The sequence below is a fragment of the Cherax quadricarinatus genome, chromosome 33, assembly GCF_038502225.1.
Source record: "Cherax quadricarinatus isolate ZL_2023a chromosome 33, ASM3850222v1, whole genome shotgun sequence".
Lineage (NCBI taxonomy): Eukaryota > Metazoa > Arthropoda > Malacostraca > Decapoda > Parastacidae > Cherax > Cherax quadricarinatus.
This window is the reverse complement of record NC_091324.1, coordinates 23,679,815-23,690,828: the sequence shown is the minus strand read 5'-3', so window position 1 is coordinate 23,690,828 and position 11,014 is coordinate 23,679,815. Positions and strand designations below refer to the sequence as shown.

Here is an 11,014-nt window from a genome sequence, read left to right as displayed (position 1 = left end):
CTAAGTAGCTTAACTTCAGTTCTTACAGACTATTTGAAAAAGGGTGTCAAGGAACCTCTTAGTTGTTCTGAGGAAGCCATCCAAAGCTTCGAAGAAATTAAGAGGATATTTTCAAACCCCCCTGTCCTAAAATTGCCAGATATTAATAAAATATTTTGTCTCCGAACAGATGCCTCCCATTCTGGACTCGGGGCTGTACTACTTCAATATTATGAGGAGACTCCTTTCCCAGTATGTTTCGCCAGTAAGAAACTTCTGCCCAGAGAAGAAAGATATTCCACTGTGGAGAAAGAATGTTATGCTTTAGTATGGGGTATAAGTAGATTTAAATACTACCTATACGGTAAACCCTTTGTGCTTGAAACAGATCACAAGCCACTGATGTACTTGGAAAACTTTAAAGGGTCAAATAGCAGACTCTTGAGATGGGCTCTGGCTATTCAGCCCTATAAGTTTAAAGTCGTTTATATTTCTGGCTCTGAAAACCACTTTTCAGATTGGCTGAGCCGAGGTTGTAGTTAGTTCTTTTCCCTCTGTTCGTTGACTTATTGACTCCGTCCATAAGTTTTGGAAGGGGGTATTGTGAGGGAAAAGTAGGTGTAAGTGGGGTTAAGGTTGTTCGGGCAACCAGGAACCATTAGTTACGTCGCGTGCACCCTCCCCCTCCTCTCTGGCGGGCTGGGGCGAAACTAGTTCCTGGTGTCCGAGTTGTTAGTTTCTACTCCTGGTAATATTGACCTTACCTGGTGTGGGTTGAAGTTTGGAGAGTCACTTCACCTCCACTCTTCTAATCAGGTAGGGTGATATACCAGGAGTATCACTGTTTGTTTCTTTATTTTGTTTGCTGGTTACCAGTAATGATTTTGGCATTTATCATTCTTTTCAATTCTTAAATGTTATATTATCATAACTATGGGTAACCAGTTTATTTTCTCTTATTTACCAGCTCTGTTCCTGGCGTGGTCTTCCAGGATAGACGCCAGATAAAGGGGCAAGACGTGTTAATAATACTTATTAACATTATTCTACTACTACCGGCCCTTACCTATTCTACTTGTGCTCCATCCAAGTGGTAGGAGATTCCAGAACATCGGATTGTTACCATCTGCCCAGGATAACCCACATAAATAACATCAGAGGAACTATCCAGGGCCATACCTACTCCTGCCCAACTAAAAGAAACTGAAGGCCAATTTTTTTTATTATATTTAAATTTTAAGTAAAATTCTCAAAAATCATTTCTCATTTTTCTTAAGTTATTTCTTTATTTATTTATTTTTCCATTAATTTCTTTTGTTCAGTTGGAAGGCGTTCCACTGACACCTGCGTTGGTGTTGGTGGTGGTGTAGGTGGTGCCTGCGTTGGTGTTGGTGGTGGTGTAGGTGGTGCCTGCGTTGGTGTTGATGGTGGTGTAGGTGGTGCCTGCGTTGGTGTTGATGGTGGTGTAGGTGGTGCCTGCGTTGGTGTTGGTGGTGGTGTAGGTGGTGCCTGCGTTGGTGTTGATGGTGGTGTAGGTGGTGCCTGCGTTGGTGTTGATGGTGGTGTAGGTGGTGCCTGCGTTGGTGTTGGTGGTTGTGAAGGTGGCGTTTGCGTTGGTGGTGATGGCTGTGTAGTTGTTGCCTGCGCTGGTAGTGGTGGTTGTGTAGGTGATGCCTGCGTTTTTGGTGGTGGTTGTGTATGTGGCGCTTGCGTTGGTAGTAATTGTGGTGGTTATGGATGCATTTACACACCACAAAATTTTGTGATTAATCTCTCAGTTGTTTTCAAGAATTTGAATTAACCCCTAAATATAGAGAAGCTTCATACAGCTAACCTGGCCCACCCCAGCCTGGCCAATCTCAGCCTGGCCCACCCCAGCCTAGCGCTCCCCACCCTGGCCCACCAGAGCAGTCTCCTCAGCCCAGAGCTCTCACATCCTCGTATTGTTAAATAAACGTAAATATTAATTCTCTGGCCCTCCTCCCTAATATAAAAACGAACTTAACTGCACAATATGTGAATGCTGCCGTGGAGGTAAATATTAGCACCGTTGAACAACAGCGAGATAGTGAATTGTATCTGGCGTCTCCTAAAGGTTGGTCACGTAATGTAATGAATTGGTATCTCCCAGCAGGCTAGTCGCCTAGGGTAGGTAGGGAGGTAGTAGATTCGCCTGTATATTAGCCCGGCCTGGGCCTTTTTCAAGTGGTGGCGTGGCTTTGGCTCCCTTTCGCGGGAATGTCTCAGACCAATGTCTGCCATGGGGGGAGATAAAAGTACCTCCTCTTCTTCTGGGACTAGCTGTCCCCAGGCTTAGCCCAATTCCCCGCGCCTACGGGGCTCGGAGGGAAAAGCTAGGCACCTTGGGATGCCACAAAACCCGCCCACACTGGGCTCGAAGGGTGTGGCAGCTACATAGCAGCAGACGATGTCAGGAGGTGCAAAGGCAGCAAGAACTACAGGATCCTTTTGGAGCCACACCTCAGCTTTGGGCATTAATCCCGAGCGTTAGGGAAGCTCAAGAATGCCTCTTGCTGTGTGTGTTGCTGCTGCTATTTCATTTGTCCATTGCACTCTCTCCTATGTCGCCTAGGGTGGTGGATAGTTCCTGGCATCCCCTTGCATTTTGGTCGCCTCGGGTAGTGAATTGTGCCTGACGCCTCCTAGCAAGTTGGTCGCATACTGCACTGAATTGGTCCTAGCGTCCCCTAGCATGTAGGCGGCCAAGGATGGTGTAGTATATCAGAACCAGAGAAAGTTTTCGTAGTGAATTTTAGAAAGCATATTCTACTAAATGTCATGTGATTCTTTCACTTACCCAAGTGGTGGGTTGGAGAAAGTCTACGGTATCGTCTTGCCAAGTTTGACTTACTCTTACACTAGCATATTTGAAAAAATCTACGGTACCGTCTTGCTACGTTTGACTTACATTAAGACAAAACTAAGAATAAACGGTAGTGAAAAACTTCGAAGTACTGTCTCCCTATGACTGACAAACTTCGACTGACAAACTCGCCTACACATAACGCTTTTGAAAAGGGTAGTTTTATGGTAATTACCCAACAGATTAGGATTATTAGATTGATAAAGTCTACTATGCAGGCAAAAAGTTTCTCCATTAAAGATGCCTAGATGTTGTACATGTGTTTTATTCATCAGAATCAGTGAATTCTCTTTGTCACAGTGTCGTGTTCGACTGCATTTTCGATGTCAGTTATGATATAATTTTTTTAATCTCCTGTTTTTAGTCTTCTCTTACCTTAAGGTTTAGTAGAGTAAGTATAGTAAATGTGCAGCATGGAGAAGGGTGTATACATCATATGAGTCACACATGTGATCAAAATGTCAACCAATATGGAAAATTGAGATAAATCATTGGGATAGAGTAAACGAAAAAAGACGGCTGGAGGGCTAGGCACTCACCTTGCTAGGTGTCATCCTTAAGGATTGTGGTAGTCGTGGTTGTCTGAGGCGGGTGAGCCACCGTCTGAATGGTGTTGGTCTGATTGGCTTGGAACACCAGCAGTGTTACGCTCTCAGGTTGTCTCGTAGGCGAGTCTTCGCCTCTCCTCCTGAAAGACTCGGGAAGAATCCAACCCATCTTGGCGAAGATTGGTGGCAGGAACTCGAACAGTTCCCGACGGAGGTTAGTATTGAGCCAACCGTAGAGGACGGGGTTGATGCAGGCTGAGCTCATGGCGATCATATGGCAGGCACCAAAAACAGTATACAGATGAGTCGGATCTCTGAAACCTTCGTATCCGAAGTCTGCCAGCAAGTTGACGATATTCCAGGGCAACCAGCAGACGCCAAAGGCCACGGCAATAGTAGAGAGCAAAATGGTAGTCTTGCGATTTCTCTCGATTTCTTTCTGCGCTCTCCTGGCATCATACTGTCCCATCATATGCTGGCCCAGGTAACGCTTGATGCGAGCATGCACCACACTCAGCACCACCATGGGGATGCCGTACTGCGTCAGCAGCAGCGCGATGATCCACACGTTCTTCACACTTCTTGAGGGCCACTGGTCGACGCAGCGGGCGTACAGCAGGATGTTGTGGAGCTTTACTTGTTTAACAATATAGTAGAAATACAGTGGCAGTGCGAAGAGTACAGATGAAGCCCAGATGGCGCATATAGAAGCAGCTACGTTTAACTTACTCCCCATTGATCTCCCTACTTTGACAATGGTGGCGTAGCGATCCACCGCTATGGCTACGACCGTCGATGTAGACACCATGATGTTCGCCCCTTGTAGCACAGGAACAAGCTTACAAACAAGGCTCCCCATTCCCCAGTTCTTGTGGAGGAGACCCACGAGTGTGATGGGCATGCAGATCAAGCACATGCTCAGGTCCGACATTGTTAGATTTATGATGTACAAATTCCTGGGCGTTCGCATGGTTCTCTTGCGCCAGATGACCCAGCCAACCATCATATTACCCCCGACCCCGAACAAGATGAGGCTGATGTAGCAGACGATGAAAACGACCTGTGTCACCACGTCCAGGTAGCCAGCCTGGGTGTCAGAGATGATGTCGTAGGCTTCGTTGATAGAGAAGTTAAACAGAGGATGGCGGGAGCCGTTTGTAGCATTAGCAAAGCCGGGATCTAGAAGAAGCTTTCCCAGCTTCTCCCATGAAATGAACTGAGGAGTTAGGTCCTCCTGAGGGGAGAATCTTCCGCCACAGCCTCCGGAGTCACTGCAGGAGACCTGAACGCCACTTACCCCCTCAAACGTATCTCCACCATTTTGCTCCTCCACCACTCCTCCCGTTGAACCCTCACTCGATTCCTCCAACATGAGTAAATGGGTATGGTAAGTGTGGCACATGCAAGAGAGAGGCACTCAGCTGAGCATGGCATACCACGACGGAGACTGAGAACAAACAATATTTAATATTCCTCTAGTCTCACAAATACCTGACTGAGAGAGAGCTTCGTTTCTGCCTCGTAGTAATTAAACGGAGACTAGATTCTCAACGACTACTTGCGCTGAATAACCCAAACAAGTTTATCGATTATCTATTCACATCAAAATAATAATGATATCAGCGTCTTCACATAATTTTCATCTTCTCAGTTCTCATCCACAGTACACTTAAAAATGTTGTTTTCCCTATCGTCTTCGAGTTGTCAGATTTTATGCCGTAAAAGAGCAACAATTAATTTTTTGCATCACATTGAATTTGTCATTTTTCAAACGAGAAAATTAATTAGATGCACATAAAAGCTAAGCCACCTACGACTTTCCCGTCACTGACACCTCACGGAGAGAATCACCTCGACAACGCAGATGTCACCAGAGAGATTGTCTCGACTCTGCCTGAAAAAAGTTCTAATCTAATTCATCACGGACGCTTTATATTTCTTGATATCGCAAGACCACAGTAAAAAAAAGTCGTCTTTTTTTTATTAGACAAGGGCTAAAATAAAAATGTTACACGATCCGGTGAATTATCAGTTCAATTTCCAGCCGTCACGTCTGAATAATCCACAAATCCTTTCCTATACCGCACACCAGACGAGGAAGAAGTGGGCTGGGTCGGGCAGGGGACCAGCTGGGTCGGGCAGGAAGGCCAGCTGGGTTGGGCAGGGGACCAGCTGAGGTAAGGAGAAACTTTCACTTATTCGTCACCTGAATCTGAAAAAAAAAAAATTTGAGATTAAATCCGGGAGACAAGTAGTATATATATATATATATATATATATATATATATATATATATATATATATATATATATATATATATATATATATATATATATATATATATATATATATATATATATATATATATATATATATATATATATATATGTATGTATATGTATATATATATATATATATATAGGAGTATCGAGACAAATGAAGCACTTTGGAAATTAAACTACTCTAAGGATTCGTTTCGCTCACTGGGATTTACTCAAAATAATTAGTTTATCGTCATTCGTTCAATTGGCCGATTTGCTTGAATCCCTTCATAAACGTTACTTTTCCTTACACTCCAACAGCACATCATGTCACCAAAACAACTTGCTTCCACTTACTCCGATCTATTTCACAGAATCCTGCTGGATGTTCAAGCTCCTAGGCCTTAAAACCTTCTTTACACTACCGTCCCCCCCCTCTCTCTCTCTCTCTACATATGTTTAGTCATTCTTATAATATTCTTGGGGAACCGTTAAGCTGGTAGGGGTGCCTCATGCAACGACTGGGGAATTTTATGTAATCAGGTATTAATGTTGGTAGAATTATCGACGATGTATTAGGCAAAAGGACACAAGTGTAACTAATGACATCTTATTGTGGCAACGTTTCGCTCTCCAGAAGCTTTGTCATGCCGAGACGGCTTGACAAAGCCGAGGAAGACAAGAGCAGATGACCTTGTTTTAATCAAGAGCCCGTCACCGGCATCAACGTTTAAAACATCCATGTCCTTCCTTCCTCTCTCTCTCTCTCTCTCTCTCTCTCTTCGAAGAGTTTAATTTATAGGTGGAGACTGAGTAGGGAGGTCAGGGTTTTAGGGAAACATTGATGGAATATTTACGTTTCCGCGCTGATGAACAGTTACAACAGTTGAAACAAACAGTTGAAACAGATCACTGTCGATCTGAGGGAACTTTTTTCACTCGACATTCGAAAAGTTTTCTCTTTTTTTTGCGTGCTGCTTTCAGGACTGGATTTTGAGGGTGTCGTTGTTGTTGCTGTTGTTGTTTTTCGTTGCTGTCTTTGTTGTTTATGTTGCTGTTGTTTCTATTGTCTTTGATTGCGTTGTTATTGTTTTCCTGTTGCTGCTGCTGTTGTTGTTGCTGTACTTGTTGTTGAGGTGGTGGTGGTTTTGGTGGTGGCGGTGGTGGTGGTGGTGGTGGTGGTGGTAGTGGTGGTGATGGTGGTGGTGGTGGTGGTGGTGGTAGTGGTGATGGTGGTGGTGGAGAGTGTAACTAACCACCTTCATAAACAACCCTACCAGAGCTCTTAATCCTAACAACAGGATGTTGGGCCCTTGATGCTGGTGAAGGGCTCTTGATCCAATATACACACACACACACACACACACACACACACACACACACACACACACACACACACACACACACACACACACACACACACACACACACACACACACACACACACACACACACATACACACACACACACAAAGCTAAGAGGTATGTCCTACGAGGAGAGGTTAAGGGAAATCAACCTGACGACACTGGAGGACAGGAGAGATATACAAAATACTGAGAGGAATTGACAAGGTGGACAAAGACAGGATGTTCCAGAGATTGGACACAGTAACAAGGGGACACAGTTGGAAGCTGAAGACACAGATGAATCACAGGGATGTTAGGAAGTATTTCTTCAGCCACAAAGTAGTCAGTAAGTGGGATAGTTTGGGAAGCGATGTAGTGGAGGCAGGATCCATACATAGCTTTAAGCAGAGGTATGATAAAGCTCACGGCTCAGGGAGAGTGACCTAGTAGCGACCAGTGAAGAGGCGGGGCCAGGAGCTTGGACTCGACCCCTGCAACTTCAACTAGGTGAGTACAACTAGGTGAGTACACACACACACACACACACACACACACACACACACACACACACACACACACACACACACACACACACACACACACACACACACACACACTAGAAAATTACTGCAGGATTCATCAGAGTAAAAATGTCTTAGAATTTGTCAGTTTCTATCAAACAATAAAACCTTCAAATGCCTTCATTATTATGTTACTTTAATTTGTTGGTGTGGCCACTAAGGTGTTGGTGTGTAGTCATTAACTAGCTCTTAATGTGGTCGTTAACAGTAATAATAAGGTTACTTCCGGTTACTGGGGAATGTCTGATGGTTCTCGTGAATACGTGACCTGAGGCGCTACCGTTGCTATCCCTAGCTTTTACGACCATTCCACGGTAGTGTATCAATTTTTACTGCTTTCTGCGTTCTCAGTCTGAAAATCGAGACCGTATATTCTCTCTCTCTCTCTCTCTCTCTCTCTCTCTCTCTCTCTCTCTCTCTCTCTCTCTCTCTCTCTCTTTTTTTTTTATTTTACACAGGGTTTGACAAGGTTAAGGATCCCTAGCTTTATTGACCATCTATTTACAGGTTAAGGATTCCTAACTTTATTGGCAAGCTAAGAGCTGTTACCTACATCAGCTCATTTGAAAGCATTTTTATTGTTATGAAACATACAACTAGGGAGCAGGATGAAGTTGGAGCCATCTGTGGGCCAGCATTTTCATTTGATCAACTGACTTTATCTCGTTGATATCATTATGCTGTACGAATGTGTTCCATACTCGAGTCATCTCTCTTTCTCTCTCTCTCTCTCTATCTCTCTCTCTCTCTCTCTTTCTCTCTCTCTGCTTCCTGAATTCTCTGTATGAAGGTCAAGGTTGCAGTGATTCTCTCTGTCTGTCTGCCTGTCTGTCTGTCTGTTTGTCTGTCTGTCTCTTTCTCTCTCTCTCTGTCTATCTATCTATCTATCTCTCTCTCTCTCTCTCTCTCTCTCTCTCTCTCTCTCTCTCTCTCTCTCTCTCTCTCTCTCTCTCTCTCTCTCTCTCTCTCTCTCTCTCTGCTTCCTGAATTCTCTGTATGAAGGTCAAGGTTGCAGTGATTCTCTCTGTCTGTCTGTCTGTCTGTCTGTCTTTCTCTCTCTCTCTCTCTCTCTCTCTCTCTCTCTCTCTCTCTCTCTCTCTCTCTCTCTCTCTCTCTCTCTCTCTCTCTCTCTTTCTCACTCTCAACTTCAGTCATAATCTCATAGTATAATATTTACACGAGTTGGATCACCTTTGTCACCTCCTTGAAGAGAAGACGATGCCCTGACCTTCCCGTCTGAAGAGTCCAACCACATTGTCCCTCATCCTCCCAGGGGCAGTACAGCCCCTGCGGGTTTAGCAAAGTGTTCACGATACTCTGACGTTCCCTTAAAATTTGTGTTTCATTCGGACAGAAGAAGAAAAAATCTGTTTTTTTTCTAGCGATTATTTGACGAAAAAAAAAAAACACTTTCAACAATAATACATATATGTGTGTGTTTACATATGCAGGTAAATGCAAACAAACACATATGCATGCATATATAAACACACACATGCATTGAGAAGTGAATGCTGGCATGTATTTATGTAAATATATTTACATACTCACGACAGTAGCGTTGGTGTTGTCACGTTGCAAGAAATGCAGCAATATTTGTTGCAATAATATTTATCTCTGTAAATATTTACGACATTCTGCAGACCAACGAAATATTTTATTTTATTTCGTAAAGTATGTTTACCCAACATACTTTTAATATTTCGTTACTGTGATATATTTCACTAGAAAGTCTTAGCTTTGATATATATATATATATATATATATATATATATATATATATATATATATATATATATATATATATATATATATATATATATATATATATATATATATATATATATATATATATATATATATGAAATATAGCGTTTTATCTTTCCTTGATCCTTCTAATGCATTTTTTCAAGCTTTCTTATAACTTGTGATACGTTTTGCTCACCAGGAGGTTTATCAATGCGATGTTTCGATTAGCAGAAGCTTTATCAATCCTGTGATAAACCCCCTGGTGAGCGAAACGTGTAATTAAAGTTTCCTAAAGATAAACATGTGTCTAATTTATACATTTCTCGGTACTCTAGAACCTGTGTGATACAGTCGTTATCGCTGCAGTACCGTTCAGGTTCTCATTGAGTATTTCGTTGTCTTAAGCTAGACTTGATGAACGCCTTAGTGAAGGGTCGTTCAGCCCCAAGCCTAAAATAGGGATTCAGCCTTCCAGTTGCCTCTTGATGTCTTTAAACAACCTAAGTACACACAAGAACCTCAAATTTCGAAAAAAAAACTGGTGACGTGTGAGTATCCCTGAGCATCCATGTTATTCCTAAACAGTCAAAGGGAATATCCTGGAATACTCTGTCATTGTAACTCCTTCAGATAAAATTCTGTCTGTCTTAGACAACATTCGATGTACCTAGGATACCCTTAAACAACTTCAGACAAAATGCTGAGGAAAGACCTGGACGAGGGAGGCAGGAAAGGGAAGGAGAAAGAGAAGAGAGGAACCTAGAGAACTTAAAAGACGAAAAATACAGAAAGGGACAGAGAGAGAGAGAAAGAGAGAGATAAATAGAGAGAAAGATAAGCTAAAGAAACAAATTTTATTATTATTATTATTATTATTATTATTATTATTATTATTATTATTATTATTATTATTATTATTATTGTATTCGTACGGAAGTGCCTAACTCGTCTGAGTTATACTCTGCCTGAAGAATAGGATGTAATCAAGTATGATCCGAGGAAATGGAGGGTATCTCCAATTCTTTGGATCAAAATCCTTCACCAGCAACAAAGCATCCACCTAGAAAGGCAAATAAGTCTTACTCGCGAAAGCGTCACTTATTCCCTGATTGATAACGGTCTCAAGAAGAGTCGAAACACACAACGTTTTTAGCACCGCTTTGAGGGTTAATTTTATGGAATTATGAGAGAAGATAAAGATGGGAAGGGAGAAGGTAGGAAAGGAAGGATAATGAGCTGGGGGAAAGAGATAAACAGAGGGGGAAGAAATTCATATGTTAAGTCTCAACTTCTTGACTAAGTTAGACGAGGTGGAACCTAACTTAGAGGTAACTTCGTGGTAAAAAGAAAAAAGTTGGGTTTATCAACATGACGATGTTGGTAAGAAAAGCCAAAGAGGAAAACCTTAATCGTCTGGGAAGTTTATTGCGATACATGCACACACAGGAGGCTGTGTACGTGCTCCCGAAGATGTGTGTACACACACACAAACGCAGAGGAGGATGTGTACATGTTTTGGATGATGTGTACACACGCATGGGAGTGTCACCATTTGTTCGATTATGTGTACACACATGAGGATGTGTACACCCACAGGAGGATTTGTACACGCATTGGGTGATATGTAAACACACACACACACACACACTAGAATATTTAAAGGTA

General features: G+C 42.5%; 1 protein-coding gene across 1 annotated transcript in view; it reads right to left on the bottom strand.

Annotated features, from left to right (window-relative positions):
* Window positions 1-3,367: 3,367 nt before the first annotated feature.
* Window positions 3,368-11,014, bottom strand: part of LOC128693977 (neuropeptide Y receptor type 6-like) — an 87,267-nt gene continuing 79,620 nt past the window's right edge. Inside the window, exon 2 of the mRNA XM_053783933.2 lies at window positions 3,368-5,623. Coding sequence (XP_053639908.2) covers window positions 3,407-4,813 — 1,407 coding nt within the window. The 5' untranslated portion in view covers window positions 4,814-5,623 and the 3' untranslated portion in view covers window positions 3,368-3,406. The remainder of the gene's footprint in view (window positions 5,624-11,014) is intronic.